Below are 25,293 nucleotides of genomic sequence, written 5' to 3' on the forward strand. Positions count from 1 at the left end.
TAATCGACATTCCGGCAAACTCAAGGGCCTCTCGGGGTACCTGCAAATTCATCACGACACGATGGTTAGAGACAAAACCCAGCAAACTAGCACCAAAATGTGCCTCTACTTTCATATGGATGAGAAGGCCACAGACCATATGGTCCTCTGCTTTTATATGGACAAAAATCAGCTCAACTTATGTGAGCTTCCATTCCAGATCTAATAGCAGCAAGTTGTTCACTTGTAGCTCAACTTATGTGAGCTGCCTTCAAGAAAAGAAATCTGCAGTGGCACATCTGCTCTCTGAATACATTGGCAAGAAACAAAACAACACCTAGTACCATCCATCTGCTATGGCTGTATCATGCAGTTTAACTAAGCACTAACAGGTAATTATATAACAGAAAACTTGGCGCGTACGTGTCACTTAGCTTGGGCAAGCAACATACCTCGTCCTCTTGGTTAGTCCAAACAAGCTGTATGCTGAGCCTCAACTCACCACCTGCACATTTTACAGCACCCATGAAATGAAAAACTAAACATAATTGTCAACCAACAAAACCAAAACACAAACAGGACTTCAAATTTTCACGATCAGGAAGAAAAACAGGGTTTTCAACTACTATATTCAGTTTCATGGCATCAGTTGAACAGTTGAAAAAGAACAAGCTTCATTTAAATATATTGCTGCTAACAAACATAACTAATGTCAGTACTCAAAAAATAGAGTGACCACACAGGGAACAAACAAACTATTCAGTTTTTATTTCTTCAGAATTGGACCAGACAGAGAACAACTCCTTGGAATCAAACTTATATGAAAAGGTTCAGCAACTTGAAACGTAACTCTTATATGAAAATCTTTTGTATGATCAAGTAAGCAGAGCACATGTATATACCTGTATCACTGTCTTGGAGCCAACAAACGCTGCAATTTTTCTCCAACCGTGATCGAACCTGATCGCCTATGCTTCTTCTTTCACTCTCCTGCATAAAGTTATTGTTACTACCTGGGAGGGATTATATGCTTGTTTACCACTACTAATACCATTTTAAATATAATCTTCATTCTCCTACTATTTCTTTTCTTACAAGTGTTGATGCCATAGTGTCTCAGGTTCTTCCTAGTTAAAACATGTGATTTTGAGAAGGAATTTGCCCAATTTTCGCATGGAGACAAAACTTAGCTAAAAATTTGATATAACAAGTAGTCCATGAAATCATATTTCCTCTAGGCAAAGTAGAAGATATTATTTTGTTTTTCCTCTAAGGTAAAGGAAATAGCCATCACTTTGAAGTGTCTAATAGATGAAATAATGCATGAGTTAGAAAGATATGTGCAAGTGTCTGAAGGCATCCTGTGAAGCAGAGCTTCCAAATTGATCTTCTTGAAACATTGTTACTAAGTAAGGCTTAATTTCATATTTCTGCAAACTAAGGTAAACCAATTATTACATGCATAAATTTCTCATTTGGAGAAGCCAAGTATCAAAGGTTTCGAACCATGAGAATTTATTGCATTTTTCGGTGACAACACGGCTAGGAAAAAAAGACTCTGGTACAGAGACTAATGACGCGATGCCCCCCTCCCTTAGAGGCATTATCACAAACACCTATCAAGCACAATCCTTTTACATGTAAACTTGAGCATGCTCTGGAAAAATCACGCAGCAAGCAAAAAATTGAACAGAGGATGCAAGAGGAAGGAGGGAGGGGGGATGAGGGAAGAGGGAGGAAGGACGAAGGAGTGGTGGCTACCTGCCTACGGACTGGTCACCGGCGTAGCTCCGGGTGGCAGCGTTGCTGGGCAGGAGCGCCTGCTCCAGGGAGGGGGGCGCCGCTGGTGGGAGTGGCCGCTTGATGGGGGGAGGCGCTGCTGGAGTCCTGTACCGGAGGCGGGGAAGCGGAGGGTTCGGCCGGCTGGGTGCGCCGCGGCGGCGGGCCGGTAGCAGTGGCGGCGGCTAGGAACCCTAGCTGTCGCTCTCGGGAGGGAGGTTGATGCAGGCGGGGCCGCGGGGGGAGGGGGACGGCGAGGGCGCGGGCGCGGGCGGAGGGGGGACAGTGAGGGAGGTGGTCGGGTGCGGCGGGGGAAGCGAGCATGGCCGGGGACGGCGAGCACGGGGGAAGTGGTGGGCGGTGGTGGTCAGGCGCGGGTGAGACGAGGCAGGGGAGGGATTAGAGAGAAATGGAGATTGGGGATTTTAGTGTGGGGGGAGGCTTAGCAATGGCGCACCACCCAGGGGTGCGCCATAAGTACATCCATAGCAATGGCGCACCACCGAGGGGTGCGCCATAAGTAATTTAATCTAGCCCGACTTGTCAGGTTATATACAACCTAACCCTATCTACAACAGACCCCGCCCACTAGCCCGACTGGTCAATACGCATCACACACACCAGGAGGTCCTGGGTTCGATTCCCAGGCTCCCCTATATTTTTTTATGCATTTTAAATCCTGTTTGATATTTATTTGTGTTTAAATATGTTCAAACTTGTTTAAATCATAACAGTAATTTTTTTTTATAAAAACAGTAATAACCCCCCAGGGGTGCGGGGGGCCGGGTGCTCGTCGGCGGCAGTGGAGCGGGGGAGGGTTGCGGTGGGTCGTCGGCGGCGGTGGAGCTAGCTAGCGGGGGAGGGTGCGGGTGGGATCGAGATCGAGATGGAGGGGGAATCGAGATCGAGATGGAGGGGGATCGAGATCAAGTGTCCTCATGAATTCAAAAAGTGCCCATGAAATTTAAAAATATTCATGATATCAAAAAGTGCCCATGAAATACAATCAAGAAATGAAGACTACGATTTAAATACAATCGATCTTAGCTAGCTATCTGTTCACAATCTTCTTGCCCTTCTTTTTTGCAAATGGAGTTCTTCTGTGGAATGGACGTCCATTAGGTAGGGTGGTCCTGCTTCTTCTTGTGGTGTGTGCTACTACTTCATCGTTGTCGTCATGTTCGATCTTCGGGTCGCCGTACTTGTCGAAGTCTTGCTCATTGGCTACTCCATCTATTCCGATGATCTTCCTTTTGCCTCTCCTCACGACAACACGACTGGGCTTTGACGGGTCGGTAATGAAGAAGCATTGGTCCACTTGGGAAGCCAGTACCCATGGCTCATTTTTCGCGGTGACGTTTGCGCCCGCGGTCTTGGATTTGGCTTCGGGTATAACCATGGTGGTGAAATACCGGACTTCTTTTAGGACGCTCTTGGCCCATCTGACACGGAACATCGGGACCTTCTCTCCAGCATAGCTCAGCTCCCAGATCTCCTCGATCCTTCCGTAGTATCTGTCCTTGTCGTTGCCGGTGTAGGATTCCATCGTTACCCCGGAGTTCTGATAACCATCGCTCTTCATGTCCTTGTCCTTGGTGTAGAATGTGTAGCCGTTGATATAGTACGCCTCATAGGTCATCAGGTTGTGCTCGGCACCCTGTGACAAGGCGAATATGAGTTGTTCTTCCGCGGAAGAATCCTCATGTAAAGAGTACGACAGAAACTTCTGCTTGAACCAACGCGTGAAACATGAGTTGTGTTCTTTGAGTATATCTCCGTCCGTCCTCGGTTGGCCTCGGTCATTGTACGTCTTCTCAATAAAGGTTTTGTGCTCTACCACCCAAGGATCGACCACGTCTATGTGTTGTAGCGCGACTAGGTTTGCTCTTTCAAAGTCGGCGAGTCGACCCTCGAAGTCGACATGCATTTCGTGGCGACCCTCACGGTGACCCTATCCAGCGAGCCTGCCGAGGTGCTTGTTGACGGGCAGACCAACGGGGTTCTCGATGCCTAGATAATTTGTGCAGTAGGAGATGCACTCTTCGGTCAGAAAGCCCCTGGCTATACTTCCCTCTGGACGTGACATGTTGCGAACGTATCCTTTGATGACACCATTCATCCTTTCGAACGGCATCATGCTGTGCAAGAACGTCGGGCCGAGTTGGATGATATCCTCCACGATATGGACCAGCAGATGCACTATAACATCGAAGAATGCGGGCGGGAAGTACATCTCAAGCTCGCATAGTATCACCACGATCTCTTCCTGTAGCCTTCTGAGTTGCCTCACGCCAATCGACTTCCGAGAGATGACGTCGAAAAAGTTACATAGGCCAAATAGCGTTTCACGGACGTGCGCGTCCATGATCCCACGGATTGCAACTGGAAGTATATGCGTCATCAGCACGTGACAGTTGTGAGACTTCATCCCGCTGAACTTCTGCTTCGCTGGGTCTAGGTATCTGCTTATCTTCCCCGCGTAACCGTAAGGAAGTTTTACTCCTAGGAGGCAGGTGAAAAACTGCTCGATCTCCTCCTGACTTAGAGTGAAGCACGCGGGAGGGTAGTCATTTCCGGTCTTCTTGGCCTTTTTTCCTTTGCGACGACTTTCTGTGTCCTGCTTCGCCTCATCATCATCATCATCATCATTAGTGTGAAGCTCCTGCCTGATGCCCATTGATTTCAAGTCTGCCCTTGCTTTCGGCCCATCTTTGGTCCTCTCTGGCATGTTGAGCAAGGTACCAAGCAGACTCTCGCACACGTTCTTCGTGATATGCATGACATCAAGGCTGTGAGGCACACGGTGGATCTTCCAGTACGGCAAGTCCCAGAAAACAGACCTCGTTTTCCATACCTTCAGCAGCGGCTCTGGCGCCTTTCGCTTCTTTCCCGGCTCTGGCGCCTTTTGCTTCTTTCCCGGCAGTGGGCAGTCTTTCCAATTTTTCAACATCTCGTCTATTTCCTCGCCGCTCCTCGTACACGGGCGTTTTCGGGGTTCGGTTTCACCATTGAACAGATCCTTGCGTTTCCTCCACGGGTCATCGTCGCGAAGCCACCTTCGATGTCCCATGAACACGGTTTTCAAAGACCCGGGATCTCTATCTAGCTGGCGATACGTTGTGTCATCCATGCACCTTACGCATCCAGAAAATCCATGGACTACCTGCCCCGCGAGATATCCGTAACCGAGATAGTCGTGCACCGTCGTGAGCAGTGCGGCTCTCATAGGGAAATATTCTTTCTCTACGGCGTCCCACGTATTGGCCGGCATTTTCCACAGCGTGTCTAGCTCCTCCTTCAGCAGCCCCAGATACAAATTGATGTCGTTCCCTGGTTGTTTCGGCCCTTCAATTAGCATACTCATGTGAATGTACTTCCTCTTCATGCACAACCAGGGGGAAGGTTGTACATCCACACAAACACAGGCCAGGTGCTATGTGTGCTTCTCTGGCTGCCAAATGGATTGACTCCATCGGTGCTCGCGCCCAGCACGATGTTCCTTGGATCCTTCCCAAATTCTGGGTATTCGAAGTTCAACGCTTGCCACTGGCTCGCATCCTTAGGGTGACTCAGCATCTTGTCTTTTTTATTTATCTCCGGATCATTTCCGCCATCTTCCCACTTCTTCTCCTCCCTATCCGCGTGCCAACGCAGGAGCTTTGCTACCTTAGGGTCCGCGAAATACCGCTGCAGACGAGGAGTGATCGGAAAGTACCACACCGATTTTCGAGGAGCTTTCTTCCTCTTCTTGTATCGAGTGACGCCGCACACTGGACATATGGTAGACTTCGCGTGCTTGTCCCGATAAATGATACAAGTGTTCATGCACACATGGTATTTCACGTGCGGTAAATCCAGAGGACACACGATTTTCTTCGCCTCCTCGAAACTGGTCGGGCACTTGTTCCCCTTGGGAAGACGTTCGTGCCAGAATGACATGTTCTCGTCGAAGCATGCGTCGGTCATTTTGTGTTTTACCTTCATCTCCAGAGCCATGAGCGTTACTTTTAGGTGGGTATCGTCGGGCCTGCATCCTTCATACAATGGAGTAACCGCGTCTATCTCCAGTTGATCCAGCTTGGCTTTCTCTCGGGCGGCAGCTCTTGCGTTATCCGTCTGCTTGAGAAGCAGCTCTTGAATATGAGGGTCCTGCACCCAGCCTCCATCGTCGTCTGCTCCGGCATCTTCATCTTCATGATCATGCCCTTCATCTTGATCTTCCTCATCATCATGTACAACATCTTCTACATGATTACTGTGTACAGCATCCTGGAGATTCTTCGTCTTCTCGCCCGCCCTCGCCGCGGTGGTACTTGTCTTGTTGCCCTTCCTCATTTCTTGCCCGGCCCCGGCCATGGACGACTTCATAGTCATCTTCATCACCTTGCCACCGATAGCCATCCATGAAACCACGCAAGAGCAGGTGGTCCCGCACCTGCCCGGAATCCGGGTCCGCAATAAGGCTCTTCAGCTTGCATCTTCGACACGGACATCTTATCTCCGTCTCGTTCTTTTGAAGCATCTCGGCCTTCGCGGAGCTCAAAAACCTATTCACGATGCCTTCAGTCATCGTGCGGACCATGGTCGCCTGCGGGGTAGAGCAAAACGATATTTTAGAACCAAGAAAAAATTTGGCATGACCTTCCCTAAAAATAGGACCAAAAAGAATGCATAGTGCCAAAATTCTCGCCGAAACGGAAATGAATCAAAACATTTAGGCAAAATATTGGCAACTATCGCATTTCAAATACTGGTACCTTCAAACACAAACATATATGCAACACCACAAACACATGCAACACCACAAACACATGCAACACCACAAACATACATAGATCTAGCTAGGCCACAAAAAGTGCATGTGCACGTTGTTGGAGCGAGCTAGGGAGAAAAAAAGTAGATCTACATCATGAAGATAGCTTTCCCCTTACTTACCTATCAAAAAAGATAATTTCACCACTTAATTTTGATGAATCTATGGTGGAAATGAGGTGAGGAGGAGGAGGAAGCCGAAAACTTGGAGAAGGAGGTGGAGGGAACGAAGTGGGGAAAGTGAGTGGGTAGGTGTGGGGCTGTCCAAAATATCTTGTTGGGGTCCCAGGTTACTAATGGTGCACCACAAGGAAATGCGCCATTAGTAACCCTGGTTACTAATGGCGCACCTGCAGGTGGTGCGCCATTAGAAGTTTTGCAAAAAAGTAAAAAATATAGATATATACACTAATGGCGCACCGTGTAATAGTGCGCCATTACTAGTTTAAACTAGTAATGGCGCACTGTGAAACGGTGCGCCATTAGTAGTTTTGCAAAAAAAATAGTAAGAAAAAAATTACAGTAATGGCGCACTCTCTGCCTGGTGCGCCATTACTAGTTAGAACTAGTAATTGCGCATTGTCGACCTGATGCGCCATTAGTATGTATGGAAAAATGGAAAAAAATTAATACTAGTGGCGCACCCTGTTTCTGGTGCGCCATTAGTGTCTTCCACACTAATGGCGCATCACCAACAGGTGCGCCATTAGTATATAGTAGTGGCGCACTACTTCCCTGGTGCGCCATTAGTATCAATCCTATCTATAGCCCTTTTCCTAGTAGTGTAACAATATGTCATCATTTTCAGTCTAACATTGAAAGAAAACGATACTAACTGGAGTTCAACACATTATAAGAATACACAACCATTGTTCACATTACATAGTGGAGTTCAAATGCACAATCCATCCTTTTCTCACAAAAGGATGAATAGCATAACTACTAGGTACATAAACAGCCAGAGTTCACAATTAGTACTACAACCATACATTACACAACCATAATTCTAAGTTACTAGGTCATTGCACAACCATCCTTCCCAAAAGGTCTGCAATGCCCACTAATCTCAATTCATCTTGTTCAGTTCTACAGGATGGCCTGGATCCCCTTGATCTTCTCCTTCAGCTTCTCCTCTGCCTTCATGAGCTCAGTAATTTTAAACTCTTGCATCTGCTTCTCTTCATTATGGTTTTCCTTGAGCTTCAGCAGATCAGCAACCTAGAACTTCAACTCTAGCTTCTCTTGGGTGAGCTTCTCCTCAAACTTTGTGAACTCTGCATTCTTCAACTCCAAATTCATCCAAGCCTCACTCATCAATTCCTTCTCTTTCATATTCTTCAACTTCAGGTTTTGGATGATAGTTGCTTGAACACTTGTCAGGTTGCACAGGAGTTCATACTTCTGTTGAAACTTCTCTATAGCTGCATCTTTCTTTGCCATTTCTACATTCTTACCAGCCACCAATTCAGCTCTGCAATGGTGCTGATATGTGATAGCAGACTGCAGATAACTGAAATCCACAACCCTATCCTGCTGAAAGTCCACAAGTTTATGCACATCTTTCACTAACTTGTCATAGTCTGCATCCAGCTTGTTCTTTTCTTCTGTCAAATGATGAATAGTTAAAGCACTTTCAAGATTATCACTCACCCTAGCAGACTTGCTCTCTTAAACCATTGACCAAAGCTTCAGCAATGCATTCTCCATTGTTGGGGGCCACTGCTCATCAACCCACTGAACAAACCCACAATTCCGACCTTCCTGGAAAAATTAGAAGGGCAAAATTTAGTACAATACAACTACTAAGAGTACAAAGCAACAGTTAGTTCATGGCAGTACCTAATGTTGGCACTGACATTAACTGATTTTGCATAGCCATTTGCTAAGCAACAGGAGAACATTGTAAAAATAAATTGATGTAATCCTACAATGGATGATCAATATATTTACCAGGCAGCAGAGTAACACTCCATTCAACTTAGAAGTTGCTAAGCAGCCATGTGCTAAGCAACAACACTTGCTAAGAATTGACCATTAATATAATGGAATCCTAACAGTAATAAGCAATACAATGTGAACTAATTTGCCCAGCTAAATACACTACACTAGCTTGCAGCAACAAACTAGCTAATGAGACTACCTACTGTCAGTAGTAAGCAATAGTTACTAACTGCCTCCACTGAACTTAATATTGAGCAACACTACATTTGGAAAGAAGTGTAAATAAATAGCATGTGCACACAACATGAGCATATATTTTAGTAAAAATGCATTCCACTGAACTTAATAATGAGCATTCACACAATGAGCACTACAGTAGGGCACATATGACTAACAAATTGAGCATGCACACAACTGAATCACAAGTGGCAAACAAGACTCTGCCACTTTCAGTGAACACATCCAGTGCTAATCACCAAGGCAAGAAAAATACCGGCTCTACACATGCTAAGAACCTTCTCCCAGTCATTGTTCCTTCAAACGCAACAAGCCTCCTTGATGGCTTCCCATGCTTCTCGCAGAACGCCATCAGATCTAGCTCAAGGCCCTTGTAATCTGGGTCCTCAAGTGAGAAAGGCACCTGCACTATCAAAAGCACAGCACGAGGACACATCAAATCAAACAAAATTCTCACAACAAAGACCACCTACACACAAAAATCCCCAAATTTCCTAAACCTAACCCTAACCCTAGCTTAATGGAGTAACTTACCTGGTTCAGCCCATCGATGGAGGATTCAGAGTGCATGTACGGGAGGCTTGAGTTGTCGTCGCTACTCTTGTCTTCCAAAACCATGGCTGCGGCAACGTCGTGTGGCGGCCGGCGGGGGCGGGCGCAGACGGCGGCGAGGCAGAGAGAAGGAAGAAGAGGGCAGATCAGAGCATGGGGAGTGAGCGGGGTGTGGCTAGACCGCACCAGTCGCGCCCTAAACGGTTGGACCCGGCGTCATCCGAGTCAGCGTGCGGGCACGCGCTCACTGGCCAGCGTGGCGCCTGACGGGCGGGCCCAACCGGTCAGATTCCCTGTCAATACGTATAAAACGCACATTTAGTCTTTTTTGCAACGGCTCGCCCCAATCTTGGTACTGACACGTAAAAATTTCCAATCTTGGTACCAATCTGCTTCCAATGCCCCAATTGTGATACTTCTGTGCAATTTACTCATCTTGCTGCCACCATGACCATGTGTGAGTAATTCCCTTAGGACCTTAGGGTCCATGGCAGTAGCTAGATGAACCTTCTTTCCCTTGTGATTCGATACAAAGTTCCCGTGAGCTGCCTCATATGATCGGGATCCATATGATGGAATCAGTTTTGTGTTTGTGAGTAGATGATGAATTGTCACTTTATGATCAGTTTGTCATTGAAAATTTGAATCTTTTAAAGATTTTTGCTGGATAATTGAGTAGCTTTGTATGCTCTCCAATCTATTTGTCTACTTTAGTCAAGTTTGATGGGTAGTTCTTCAGAGTGAGTGGTTTAGAGTAGTAGGTTCAATCTTGCGGTGATTCATCTCAATGACAGAAAGGGAACGAGCATGTATTGTATTGTTGCCACTAAGGATAAAACGATGATTTCCTTATCACACTTGTATTGTAGTTCCACTAAGATAAAACAACCTAGGGTGATGTAATGGAGGTAAACAATAAAAGGTAACAAATATGTAGCAATGGACGATGAGAGAGTATGAAAGCATGCAAACCTAGAGCAATAGCATGATGAGCCAAGAAATACCCATGCCTTGTTCTATCTGTGAAAAAGAAGGCTCCTAATTTTCTAGATTTTGTATTCAAAAATCATGTATTGCACGACACCATACTATAAAAATGGAATACGTATTCTCCTCTGGCTCAATAAAAAATTGTTGCACGACACCAGATTACACGTGCTAGCATCATGCCACTTGTACTAGAACAAACATTTATGCACTACTATCATTTATGTATAACTAGATGATCTGTGGCATCAATTGGCGTAGAGACCAACTTGTCAATACAGCCCGAAAGTAAAACAAACTATTTGAATGATTTTCCCCTCAACTTATTGTAAATGATTCTGTTCATACTGAGTTTCTATTTGCCTCAACAACATGATAGAAACGCAATGTGAATGATGGGCTTCTTTTGCTTGTGTTCTACTAGGCGGGTTTTTGTACAGTGTCACGACTTCTCGCCGATGTGTCCCCTTGAACGGAAGACGTGTTCTTGGATCTAGGTGTGGTTTTTGAGCACTGGATAGACATTGAGACCCTTGTGGGTGGAAGGATCATGTCATATTGGCCGGCGTTGGACCACTATGGTTGATCGGATGACGTGTTCTGCCATCTCTCCCAAACTTTTACCCCTGCCGCCTGGCCGACTAGCGTGTATACTTCACATGCTCGTTGGTCCCACTCATAACTTGCCTGAAGGAAATATGCCCTAGAGGCAATAATAAAGTTGTTATTTATATTTCCTTATATCATGATAAATGTTTATTATTCATGCTAGAATTATATTAACCAGAAACTTAGTACATGTGTGAATACATAGACAAACAGACTGTCACTAGTATGCCTCTACTTGACTAGCTCGTTGAATCAATGATGGTTATGTTTCCTAACCATAGACATGAGTTGTCATTTGATTAACGGGATCACATCATTAGAGAATGATGTGATTGACTTGGCCCATCCGTTAGCTTAGCACGATGATCGTTTAGTTTGTTGCTATTGCTTTCTCCATAACCTATACATGTTCCTATGACTATGAGATCATGCAACTCCCGAATGCCGAGGAACACTTAGTGTGCTATCAAACATCACAGCATAACTGGGTGACTATAAAGATGCTGTATAGGTGTCTCCGATGGTGTTTGTTGAGTTGGCATAGATCGAGATTAGGATTTGTCACTCCGAGTATCGGAGAGGTATCTCTGGGCCCTCTCGGTAATACACATTACTATAAGCCTTGCAAGCAATGTGACTAATGAGTTAGTTACGGGATAATGCATTGCAGAACGAGTAAAAAGACTTGCCGATAAAGTTATTGAACTAGGTATTGAGATACCGATGATCGAATCTCGGGCAAGTAACATACCGATGACATAGGGAACAACGTATATCGTTATGCGGTTTGACCGATAAAGATCTTCGTAGAATATGTGGGAGCCAATATGAACATCCAGGTTCCGCTATTGGTTATTGACCGGAGACGTGTCTCGGTCATGTCTACATAGTTCTCGAACCCATAGGGTCCGTACGCTTAACGTTCGGTGACGATCAGTATTATGAGTTTATGTGTTTTGATGTACCGAAGATAGTTCGGAGTCCCGGATGTGATCACGAACATGGAGAGGAGTCTTGAAATATGGTCGAGACATAAAGATTGATATATTGGATGACTAAATTCGGACACCGGATGAGTTCCGTGGGTCACCGGATAATTATGGAGTGCCGGGGGGTTATCGGAACCCCCGGGGGACTAATGGGCCAACATGGGCCTTAGTGGAGAGAGAGAGAGGGCCGGCCAAGGCAGGGCCGCGCGCCCCTCCCCCTCTAGTCCGAATTGGACTAGGGAAGGGGGGGCCCCCTTTCCTTGTCTTCTCTCCCTCTCCTTCCTTCCCCCTTCCTCCTCCTACTAGGACTAGGAAAGGGGAGTCCTACTCCTACTAGGAGGAGGACTCCTCCTCTCCTGGCGCGCCCCAAGGGCCGACCGGCCTCCCCCCTTGATCCTTTATATACGGGGGCAGGGGCACCCTAGAGAACACAAGTTGATCATTGATCCCTTAGCCGTGTGCGGTGCCCCCCTCCACCATAATCCACCTCGGTCATATCGTCGTAGTGCTTAGGCGAAGCCCTGCACCGGTAGCTTCATCATCATCGTCATCACGCCGTCATGCTGACTCCCTCGACAATCAACTAGATCGAGAGTTCGTGGGACGTCACCGAGCCGAACGTGTGCAGATCGCGGAGGTGCCATACTTTCGGTACTAGGATCGGTCGGATCATGAAGACGTATGATTACATCAACCGCGTTGTCATAACGCTTCCGCTTACAGTCTATGAGGGTACGTAGACAACACTCTTCCCCTCTCGTTGCTATGCATCACCATGATAGATCTTGCGTGTGCGTAGGAATTTTTTTGAAATTACTGCGTTCCCCAACAGTGGTATCAGAGCCAGGTCTATGCGTAGATGTTATATGCACGAATAGAACATAAAGGAGTTGTGGGTGTGGGTATATACATATTGGTTGCCGTCACCAGTTGATTCTTGATTCAACGGTATTGTTGGATGAAGCGGCCCAGACCGACATTACGCGTATGCTTACGCGTGACTGGTCCTACCGACGTGCTTGGCACACAGGTGGCTGGTGGGTGTCAGTTTCTCCAGCTTTAGTTGAATCGGATTCAATGAACAGGGTTCTTTCTGAAGATCAAAAAGCAATCACTATACCGCGTTGTGGTTTTTGATGCGTAGGTAAGAGCAGTTCTTGCTCAGCCCGTAGCAGCCACGTAAAACTTGCAACAACAAAGTAGAGGACGTCTAACTTGTTTTAGCAGGGCATGTTGTGATGTGATATGGTCAAGACATGATGCTAAATTTTATTGTATGACATGACCATGTTTTGTAACATAGTTATCGGCAACTGGCTGGAGCCATATGCTTGTCACTTTATTGTATGAAATGCAATCGCCATGTAATTGATTTACGTTATCACTAAGCAGTAGCGATAGTCGTAGAATCAATAGTTGGCGAGACGACAACGATGCTTTGATGGAGATCAAGGTGTCAAGCCGGTGACGATGGTGATCATGACGGTGCTTTGGAGATGGAGATCAAAGGCACAAGATGATGATGGCCATATCATATCACTTATATTGATTGCATGTGATGTTTATCCTTTATGCATCTTATTTTGCTTAGTTTGGCGGTAGCATTATAAGATAATCTCTCACTAAAATTCAAGGTATAAGTGTTCTCCCTGAGTATGCACTGTTGCTACAGTTGTCGTGCCGAGACACCACGTGATGATCGGGCGTGATAAGCTCTACGTTCACATACAACGGGTGCAAGCCAGTTTTGCACACACAGAATACTCGGGTTAAACTTGATGAGCCTAGCATATGCAGATATGCCCTCGGAACACTGAGACCGAAAGGTCGAGCGTGAATCATATAGTAGATATGATCAACATAATGATGTTCACCATCGAAAACTACTCCATCTCACGTGATGATCGGACATGGTTTAGTTGATAAGGATCACGTAATCACTTAGATGATTAGAGAGATGCCTATCTAAGTGGGAGTTCTTAAGTAATTTGATTAATTGAACTTTAATTTATCATGAACTTAGTACCTGATAGTATTTTGCATGTCTTTGTTATTGTAGATAGATGGCCCGTGCTGTTGTTCCGTTGAATTTTAATGCGTTCCTAGAGAAAGCTAAGTTGAAAGATGATGGTAGCAACTACACGGACTGGATCCATAACTTGAGGATTATCCTCATTGCTGCACAGAATAATTACGTCCTAGAAGCACCGCTAGGTGACAAACCCGCTGCAGGAGCAACGCCAGATGTTGTGAACACCTGGCAGAGCAAAGCTGATGCCTACTCGATAGTTTAGTGTGCCATGCTTTATGGCTTAGAACCGAGACTTCAATGATGTTTTGAACGTCATGGAGCATATGAGATGTTCCAGGAGTTGAAGTTAATATTTCAAGCGAATGCCTGGATTGATAGATATGAAGTCTCCAATAAGTTCTACAGCTGCAAAATGGAGGAGAATAGTTCTGTCAGTGAACATATACTCAGAATGTCTGGGTACCACAACCACTTGACTCAGCTAGGAGTTAATCTTCCTGATGATAGTGTCATTGGCAGAGTTCTTCAATCACTGCCACCAAGCTACAAGAGCTTCGTGATGAACTATAATATGCAAGGGATGGATAAGACGATTCCTGAGCTCTTCGCAATGCTAAAGGCTGCGGAAGTAGAAATCAAGAAAGAGCATCAAGTGTTGATGGTCAGCAAGACCACCAGTTTCAAAAAAAGAAGGGTAAAGGGAAGAAGAACAACAAGCCAGTTGCTGCTCAAGTAAAGAAACCCAAGTCTGGACCTAAGCCTGAGACTGAGTGCTTCTACTCCAAAGTGACTGGTCACTAGAAGCGGAACTGCCCCAAGTATTTGGCGGGGAAGAAGGACGGCAAAGTGAAAGGGGCTACGGATTAAGCGAAGATTGGCTAAGGACAAGGTGACGATGCGCGTGGGAAATGGTACCAAAGTCGATGTGATCGCCGTGGCACGCTACCTCTACATCTACCTTCGGGATTAGTTTTAGACCTAAATAATTGTTATTTGGTGCCAGCGTTGAGCATGAACATTATATCTGGATCTTGTTTGAGGCGAGATGGTTATTCATTTAAATCATAGAATAATGGTTGTTCTATTTATATGAATAATATCTTTTATGGTCATGCACCCTTGATGAGTGGTCTATTTTTACTAAACCTTGATAGTAGTGATACACATGTTCATAGTATTGAAGCCAAAAGATGCAGAGTTGATAATGATAGTGCAACTTATTTGTGGCACTGCCGTTTGGGTCATATTGGTGTAAAGCGCATGAAGAAACTCCATTCTGAAGAACTTCTGGAATCACTTGATTATGAATCACTTGGTACTTGCAAACCATGCCTCATGGGCAAGATGACTAAAACTCCGTTCTCTAGAACAATGGAGCAAGCAACAGAGTTTTTGGAAATCATACATACTGATCTTTGTGGTCCAATGAACATTGAGGCTCACGACGGAGATCGTTATTTTCTCATCTTCACAGATGATTTGAGGAGATATGGGTATATCTACTTAATGAAATATAAGTCTGAAACATTTGAAAATTTCAAAGAATTTCATAGTGAAGTGGAAAATCATCGTAACAAGAAAATAAAGTTTCTACGATCTGGTCGTGGAGGAGAATATTTGAGTTATGAGTTTAGTCTTCATTCGAAACAATGCGGAATAGTTTCGCAACTCACGCCACCCGGAACACCACAACATAATGGTGTGTCCGAACGTCGTAATCGTACTTTACTAGATATGGTGCGATCTATGATATCTCTCACTAATTTACCGCTATCGTTTTAGGGCTATGCTTTAGAGATAGCTGCATTCACGTTAAATAGGGCACCATCTAAATCCGTTGAGACGACACCTTATGAACTGTGGTTTGGCAAGAAACCCAATTTATCATTTCTTAAAGTTTGGGGCTGTGATGCTTATGTGAAAAAGCTTCAACCTGATAAGCTCGAACCCAAATCGGAGAAATGCGTCTTCATAGGATACCCAAAGGAGATTGTTGGGTACACATTCTATCACAGATCCGAAGGCAAGACATTCGTTGCTAAGAATGGATCCTTTCTATAGAAGGAGTTTCTCTCGAAAGAAGTGAGTGGGAGGAAAGTAGAAGTTGATGAGGTAATTGTGCCTGCTCCCTTATTGGAAAGTAGTTCATCACTGAAATCAGTTCTAGTGATTCCTACACCAGTAAGTGAGGAAGCTAATGATGATGATCATGAAACTTATGATCAAGTTACTACCGAACCTCGTAGGTCAACCAGAGCAAGATCCGCACCAGAGTGGTACGGTAATCCTGTACTGGAGGTCATGTTACTTGACCATGACGAACCTACGAACTATGAGGAAGTGATGATGAGCCCAGATTCCGCAAAATGACTTGAGGCCATGAAATCTAAGATGGGATCCATGTATGAGAACAAAGTGCGGACTTTGGTTGACTTGCCCGTTGATCGGCAGGCAATAGAGAATAAATGGATCTTCAAGAATAAGACTGACGCTGACGGTAATGTTATTGTCTACAAAGCTCGACTTGTTGCAAAAGGTTTTCGACAAGTTCAAGGAGTTGACTACGATGAGACCTTCTCACCCGTAGCGATGCTTAAGTCCGTCCGAATCATGTTAGCAATTGCCGCATTTTATGATTATGAAATTTGGCAAATGGATGTCAAAACTGCATTCCTTAATGGATATCTTAAAGAAGAGTTGTATATGATGCAACCAGAAGGTTTTTTCGATCCAAAATGTGCTAACAAAGTGTGCAAGCTCCAGCGATCCATTTATGGACTGGTGCAAGCCTCTCGGAGTTGGAATATATGCTTTGATAGTGTGATCGAAGCATATGGTTTTATACAGACTTTTGGAGAAGCCTGTATTTACAAGAAAGTGAGTGGGAGCTCTGTAGCATTTCTGATATTATATGTAGATGACATATTGTTGATCAGAAATGATACTGAATTTCCGAATAACATAAAAGGATAATTGAATAAGAATTTTTCAATGAAAGACCTCGGTGAAGCTGCTTATATATTGGGCATCAAGATCTATAGAGATAGATCAAGACGCTTAATTGGACTTTCACAAAGCACATACCTTGATAAAGTTTTGAAGAAGTTCAAAATGGATCAGGCAAAGAAAGGGTTCTTGCCTGTGTTACAAGGTGTGAAGTTGAGTCAGACTCAATGCCCGACCACTGCAGAAGATAGAGAGAAAATGAAAGTCATTCCCTATCCTTCAGCCATAGGTTCTATCATGTATGCAATGCTGTGTACCAGACCTGATGTGTGCCTTGCTATTAATTTAGCAGGGAGGTACCAAAGTAATCCAGGAGTGGATCACTGGACAACGGTCAAGAACATCCTAAAATACCTGAAAAGGACTAAGGATATGTTTCATGTATATGGAGGTGACAAAGAGCTCGTCGTAAACGGTTACGTCGATGCAAGCTTTGACACTGATCCAGATGACTCTAAGTCACATACTGGATACGTATTTTTATTAAATGGTGGAGCTGTCGATACGTCTCCAACGTATCTATAATTTTTGATTGCTCCATGCTATATTATCTACTGTTTTGGACATTATTGGGCTTTATTATCCACTTTTATATTATTTTTGGGACTAACCTATTAACCGGAGGCCCAACCCAGAATTGCTGTTTTTTGCCTGTTTTAGGGTTTCGAAGAAAAGGAATATCAAACGGAGTCCAAACGGAATGAAACCTTCGGGAATGTGATTTTCTCACCCAATACAACTCAGGAGACTTGGACCCTACGTCAAGCCAGTTAACAGGAGGCCACGAGGTAGGGGGGCGCGCCTACCCCCCAGGCGCGCCCTCCACCCTCGTGCCCCCCAGTTGCTCCACCGACGTACTTCTTCCTCCTATATATATCCACGTACCCCAAAACGATCAGATACGGAGCCAAAAACCTAATTCCACCGCCGCAATTTTCTGTATCCACGAGATCCCATCTTGGGGCCTGTTCCGGAGCTCTGCCGGAGGGGGCATCGATCATGGAGGGCTTCTACATCATCATCCAAGCCCCTCCGATGAAGTGTGAGTAGTTTACCTCAGACCTACAGGTCCATAGTTAGTAGCTAGATGGCTTCTTCTCTCTTTTTGGATCTCAATACAATGTTCTCCCCCTCTCTCGTGGAGATCTATTCGATGTAATCTTCTTTTTGCGGTGTGTTTGTTGAGACCGATGAATTGTGGGTTTATGATCAAGTCTATCTATGAATAATATTTGAATCTTCTCTGAATTCTTTTATGTATGATTGGTTATCTTTGCAAGTCTCTTTGAATTATCAGTTTGGTTTGGCCTACTAGATTGGTTGTTCTTGCCATGGGAGAAGTGCTTAGCTTTGGTTCGATCTTGCGGTGTCCTTTCCCAGTGATAGAAGGGGCAGCAAGGCACGTATTGTATCGTTGCCATCGAGGATAACAAGATGGGGTTTTTATCATATTGCATGAAACTATCCCTCTACATCATGTCATCTTGCTTAAGGCGTTACACTATTTTTAACTTAATACTATAGATGCATGCTGGATAGCGGTCGATGAGTGGAGTAATAGTAGTAGATGTAGGCAGGAGTCAGTCTACTTGTCTCGGATGTGATGCCTATATACATGATCATACCTAGATATTCTCATAACTATGCTCAATTCTGTCAATTGCTCAACAATAATTTGTTCACCCACCGTAGAATACTTATGCTCTTGAGAGAAGCCACTAGTGAAACCTATGCCCCCCGGGTCTCTTTCTCATCATATCAATCTCCATCACTTTATTATTCCTTTGCTTTTTTACTTTGCCTTTTACTTTTCACTTTGCATCTCTATACCAAAAATACCAAAAAAATATTATTTATCATCTCTATCAGATCTCACTTTCGTAAGTGACCATGAAGGGATTGACAACCCCTAAGTGTGTTGGTTGTGTTGAGCTATTGTTTTTGTGTAGGTACGAGGGACTCGCGCGTAGCCTCCTACTGGATTGATACCTTGGTTCTCAAAAACCGAGGGAAATACTTACGCTACTTTGCTGCATCATCCTTTCCTCTTTGGGGAAATCCAACGCAGTGCTCAAGAGGTAGCAAAAAGAATTTCTGGCGCCGTTGCCGGGGAGTCTGCGCAAAAGTCAACATACCAAGTACCCATCACAATCCCTATCTCCCGCATTACATTATTTGCCATTTGCCTCTCGTTTTCCTCTCCCCCCAATTCACCCTTGCCGTTTTATTCGCCCTATCTCTCTATCCTCCCTCTCTTTCTCTATTTGCCTCTTTTTGCTCGCTTGCCTTTTTGTTTGCTTGTGTGTTAGTTTGCTTGTTTGTCGCGATGGCTCAAGATAATACTAAATTGTGTGACTTCACCAATACCAACAACAATGATTTCCTTAGCACTCCGATTGCTCCTCTTACCGATGCTGAATCTTGTGAAATTAATACTACTTTGCTGAATCTTGTCATGAAAGATCCGTTCTCCGGCCTTCCTAGTGAAGATGCCGCTACCCATCTTAATAGCTTCGTTGATTTGTGTGACATGCAAAAGAAGAAAGATGTCGATAATGATATTGTTAAATTGAAGCTATTTCCTTTTTTCGCTTAGAGATCGTGCTAAAGCTTGGTTTTCGTCTTTGCCTAAAAATAGTATTGATTCATGGAACAAGTGCAAAGATGCTTTTATCTCTAAGTATTTTCCTCCCGCTAAGATCACCTATCTTAGAAACGATATTATGAATTTTAAGAAACTTGATCATGAAGATGTTGCACAAGCTTGGGAGAGAATGAAATTAATGATACGCAATTGCCCTACTCATGGTTTAAATTTGTGGATGATGTTGGGGAACGTAGTAATTTCAAAAAAATTCCTATGCACGCGCAAGATCATGGTGATGCATAGCAACGAGAGGGGATAGTCTTGTCCACGTACCCTCATAGACCGAAAGTGGAAGAGTTAGCACAACGCGGTTGATGTAGTTGTACGTCTTCACGATCCGACCGATCAAGTACCGAACGCACGACACCTCCGAGTTCAGCACATGTTCAGCCCGATGACGTCCCTCTATCACCGATCTAGCCGAGTGTTGAGGGAGAGTTTCGTTAGCACGACGGCGTGGTGACGATGTTGATGTTCTACTAACGCAGGGCTTCTCCTAAGCACCGCTACAGTATTATCGAGGTGGACTACGGTGGAGGGGGGCACCGCACACGGCTAAGAAACGATCAACTTGATCAACTTGTGTGTCTAGAGGTGCCCCCTACCCCTGTATATAAAGGAGCAAGGGGGGGGGGTGCGGCCGGCCAAGGGCAGAGGCGCGCCGGAGGAGTCCTACTCCCATCGGGAGTAGGACTCCCCCCCCTTTTCCTAGTTGGATTAGGACTTGGGAGGGGGGGAAGAAGGAAAGAGGGGGCCGGCCCCCTTTGCCCTAAACCAATTCGGTTTGGGCCTTGGGGGGGCACGCCCCACACTTCCCTTGCTTCCCTCCTTTTCCACTAAGGCCCATGTAGACCCATTAAGCCCCCGGGGGGTTCCGGTAACCTCCCGGTACTCCGGTAAAATCCCGATTTCACCCGGAACAACCATTTCGAGACTCCTTGTCATGTCCGTGATCACATCCGGGGCTCCGAACAACCTTCGGTACATCAAAACATAAAACTCATAATATAACTGTCATCGTAGCGTTAAGCGTGCGGACCCTACGGGTTCGAGAACTATGTAGACATGACCGAGACACGTATCCGGTCAATAACCAATAGCGGAACCTGGATGCTCATATTGGCTCCTACATATTCTACGAAGATCTTTATCGGTCAGACCGCATAACAACATACGTTGTTCCCTTTGTCATCGGTATGTTACTTGCCCGAGATTTGGTCGTTGGTATCTCAATACCTAGTTCAATCTCGTTACCGCAAGTCTCTTTACTCGTTCCGTAATACATCATCCCGCAACTAACTCATTAGTTGCAATGCTTGCAAGGCTTAAGTGATGTGCATTACCGAGAGGGCCCAGAGATACCTCTCCGACAATCGGAGTGACAAATCCTAATCTCGAAATACGCCAACCCAACAAGTACCTTCGGAGACACCTGTAGAGCACCTTTATAATCACCCAGTTACGTTGTGACATTTGGTAGCACACAAAGTGTTCCTCCGGTAAACGGGAGTTGCATAATCTCATAGTCATAGGAACATGTATAAGTCATGAAGAAAGCAATAGCAACATACTTAAACGATCATGTGCTAAGCTAACGAAATGGGTCATGTCAATCACATCATTCTCCTAATGATGTGATATCGTTAATCAAATGACAACCCATGTCAATGACTAGGAAACTTAACCATCTTTGATCAACGAGCTAGTTAAGTAGAGGCATACTAGTGACACTCTGTTTGTCTATGTATTCACACATGTATTATGGTTCTGGTTAATAAAATTCTACCATGAATAATAAACATTTATCATGATATAAGGAAATAAATAATAACTTTATTATGGCCTCTAGGGCATATTTCCTTCAGATGATTATACAATTTTTTTATGCCGGATTGAATTTTGCTTCTAGAAATCTTTTAGATTCGGCCGCGGGAGGCACTTTTATGGAAATCACTTTAGGAGAAGCTACTAACTCCTAGATAATATTATGGTTAATTATTCTCAATGGCATACTGAAAGATCTACTAAAAAGGTGCATGCGATAGAAGAAATTAATGTTTTGAGTGGAAAGATGGATGAACTTATGAAATTATTTGCTAATAAGAGTGTTTCTTCTGATCCTAACGATGTGCCCTTGTCTACTTTTATTGAGAATAATAATGAATCTATGGATGTGAATTTTTTTGGTAGGAACAATTTTGGTAACAACGCGTATAGAGGAAATTTCAACCCTAGGCCTTATCCTAGTAATCCCTCTAATAATTATGGTAATTCCTACAACAATTATTATGGAAATTATAATAAGATGCCCTCTGATTTTGAATCTAATATTAAAGAATTTATTACTTCGCAAAAGAATTTTAATGCTTTGATTGAAGAAAAATTGCTTAAGATTGATGATTTGGCTACGAACATTGATAGAATTGCTCTTGATGTTGATTCTTTGAAACTTAGATCTATTCCACCTACGCATGATATCAATGAGTCTCTCAAAGCCATGAGAATTTCCATTGACGAGTACAAAGAAAGAACCACTAGGATGCGTGCTAAGAAAGATGCCTTTATAAAAGCGTGTTCTTCTAGTTCCTATGAAAATAATGATGAAGATCTAAAAGTTATTGATGTGTCCCCTATTAAATCTTTGTTTTGCAATATGAATCTTGATAATGATGGGACTGAATATGATCTACCTTTACCTAGAAGGCGTTCCAAGAATTCTGAATCTTTTGATCTTGATGCTAAATTTGATAAAAGTGGGATTGAAGAAATTAAAACCCTAGATGTTGCTAAACCCACTATTATGGACTTCAAGGAATTTAACTATGAAAATTGCTCTTTGATTGATTGTATTTCCTTGTTGCAATCCGTGTTAAATTCTCCTCACGCTTATAGTCAAAATAAAGCGTTTACTAAACATATCGTTGATGCCTTGATGCAATCTTATGAAGAAAAACTTGAATTAGAAGTTTCTATCCCTAGAAAACTTTATGATGAGTGGGAACCAACTATTAAAATTAAAATTAAAAATCATGAGTTTTATGCTTTGTGTGATTTGGGTGCTAGTGTCTCTACTATTCCCAAAACTTTGTGTGATTTGCTAGATTTCCGTAATTTTGATGATTGCTCTCTAAACTTGCATCTTGCGGATTCTGCTATTAAGAAACCTATGGGAAGAATTAATGATGTTCTTATTGTTGCAAATAGGAATTATGTGCCTGTAGATTTTATCATTCTTGATATATATTGCAATCCTTCTTGCCCTATTATCCTCGGTAGACCTTTCCTTACAACGGTTGGTGCAATTATTGATATGAAGGAAGGGAATATTAGATTCCAATTTCTATTAAAAAAGGGCATTTAACACTTCCCTAGAAAGAAAATAAAATTACCATATGAATATATCATGAGATCCACTTATGGATTGCCTACCAAAGATGACAATACCTAGATCTATTCTTGCTTGTTATGCCTAGCTAGGGGCGTTAAACGATAGCGCTTGTTGGGAGGCAACCCAATTTTATTTTTATTTCTTGCTTTTTTCTCCTGTTTAGTAATAAATAAATTATTTATCCTCTGTTTTGGTTGTGTTTTTTGTGTTTAATTAGTGTTTGTGCCAAGTAGAACCGTTGGGAAGACTTGGGGAAAGTCTTGTTGAACTTGCTGTAAAAAACAGAAACTTTAGTGCTCACGAGAACTGCTATCATATTTATTTGGAGAGTGATATTTAGTTAATTCTTTTTGAAGATGATTAATAGATAAATTCCTCACGTCCAGAAATTTATTTTAGAATTTTTGGGGTTCCAGATCTTGCGCTAGCTGCAGATTACTACAGACTGTTCTGTTTTTGACAGATTCTGTTTTTCGTGTGTTGTTTGCTTATTTTGATGAATCTATGGCTAGTAAAATAGTTTATAAACCATAGAGAAGTTAGAATACAGTAGGTTTAACACCAATATAAATAAATAATGAGTTCATTACAGTACCTTGAGGTGGTCTTTTGTTTTCTTTCGCTAATGGAGCTCACGAGATTTTCTACTTTAAGTTTTGTGTTGTGAAGTTTTCAAGTTTTGGGCAAAGATTTGATGGATTATGGAACAAGGAGTGGCAAGAGCCTAAGCTTGGGGATGACCATCGCACCCCCAAGATAATCTAAGGACACCTAAAATCCAAAGCTTGGGGATGCCCCGGAAGGCATCCCCTCTTTCGTCTACTTCTATCGGTAACTTTCTTGGAGCTATATTTTTATTCACCACATGATATGTGTTTTGCTTGGAGCGTCTTTTATGATTTGAGTCTTTGATTATTAGTTTACCACAATCATCCTTGCTGTACACACCTTTTGAGAGAGCCATACATAATTTAGAATTTTATAGAATACTCTATGTGCTTCACTTATATCTTTTGAGTTATATAATTTTGCTCTAGTGCTTCACTTATATCTTTTAGAGCATGGTGGTGGATTTGTTTTATAGAAACTATTGATCTCTCATGCTTCACTTAGATTATTTTGAGAAGTCTTAATAGCATGGTAATTTTCTTAATAATAATATGCTTGGTATTCAAGATTTGTAAAACCTTCTTTTGAAGTGCGTTGAATACTAAGAAAAAATTGATGCTTGATAATTGTTTTGAGATATGAGGATGGTGATATTAGAGTCATGCTAGTTGAGTAGTTGTGAATTTTAGAAATGCTTGTGTTAAAGTTTTTGATTCCCGTAGCATGCACATATGGTGAACCGTTATGTGATGAAGTCGGAGCATGATTTATTTATTGATTGTCTTCCTTATGAGTGGCGGTCGGGGACGAGCGATGGTCTTTTCCTACCAATCTATCCCCCTAGGAGCATGCGCGTAATATTTGCTTTGATAACTTCTAGATTTTTGCAATAAGTATATGAGTTCTTTATGACTAATGTTGAGTCCATGGATTATACGCACTTTCCTTCCTTCCACCATTGCTAGCTTCTCTAATACCGCACACTTTTCGCCGGTATCATACATCCACCAAATACCTTCCTCGAAACAGCCACCATACCTACCTATCATGGCATTTCCATAGCCATTCTAAGATATATTTCCATGCAACTTTCCACCGTTCCTTTCATTATGACACGTTCCATCATTGTCATATTGCTAGCATGATCATGTAGTTGACATTGTATTTGTGGCAAAGCCACCGTTCATAATTCTTTCATACATGTCACTCTTGATTCATTGCATATCCCAGTACACCGCCGGAGGCATTCATATAGAGTCATATTTTGTTCTAAGTATTGAGTTGTAATTGTTGAGTTGTAAGAAAAATAAAAAGTGTGATGATCATCATTTTTAGAGCATTGTCCCAAGTGAGGAAAGGATGATGGAGACTATGATTTCCCCACAAGTTGGGATGAGACTCCGGACGAAAAATAAAAAAAAGAGAAAAAGAGGCCATAAAAAAAGAGAAGGCCCAAAAAATGAGAGAAAAAGAGAGAAGGGACAATGTTACTATCCTTTTACCACACTTGTGCTTCAAAGTAGCACCATGGTCTTCATGATAGAGAGTCTCTCATTCTGTCACTTTCATATACTAGTGGGAATTCTTCATTATAGAACTTGGCTTGTATATTCCAATGATGGGCTTCCTCAAAATGCCCTAGGTCTTCATGAGCAAGCGAGTTGGATGCACACCCACTTAGTTTCTTTTCTTGAGATTTCATATACTTATAGCTCTAGTGCATCCG

The 25,293-nt window shown here is 43.3% G+C and overlaps 1 protein-coding gene across 1 annotated transcript; it reads right to left on the bottom strand.

The window, feature by feature from the left end:
- Positions 1-7,788: 7,788 nt before the first annotated feature.
- On the bottom strand, positions 7,789-9,366 carry LOC147978467 (uncharacterized). Its single transcript, XM_087514763.1, has 4 exons — positions 9,283-9,366; positions 9,005-9,151; positions 8,328-8,331; positions 7,789-8,174 (listed from the first exon to the last, which is right to left on the bottom strand). The coding sequence occupies exons 1-4, from the start codon at positions 9,364-9,366 to the stop codon at positions 7,789-7,791; spliced, it is 621 nt and encodes a 206-aa protein (XP_087370889.1).
- Positions 9,367-25,293: the final 15,927 nt, after the last annotated feature.

The sequence above is a fragment of the Triticum urartu genome, chromosome 3A (assembly GCF_056163025.1).
Source record: "Triticum urartu cultivar PI428250 chromosome 3A, HENAU_Tu73, whole genome shotgun sequence".
Lineage (NCBI taxonomy): Eukaryota > Viridiplantae > Streptophyta > Magnoliopsida > Poales > Poaceae > Triticum > Triticum urartu.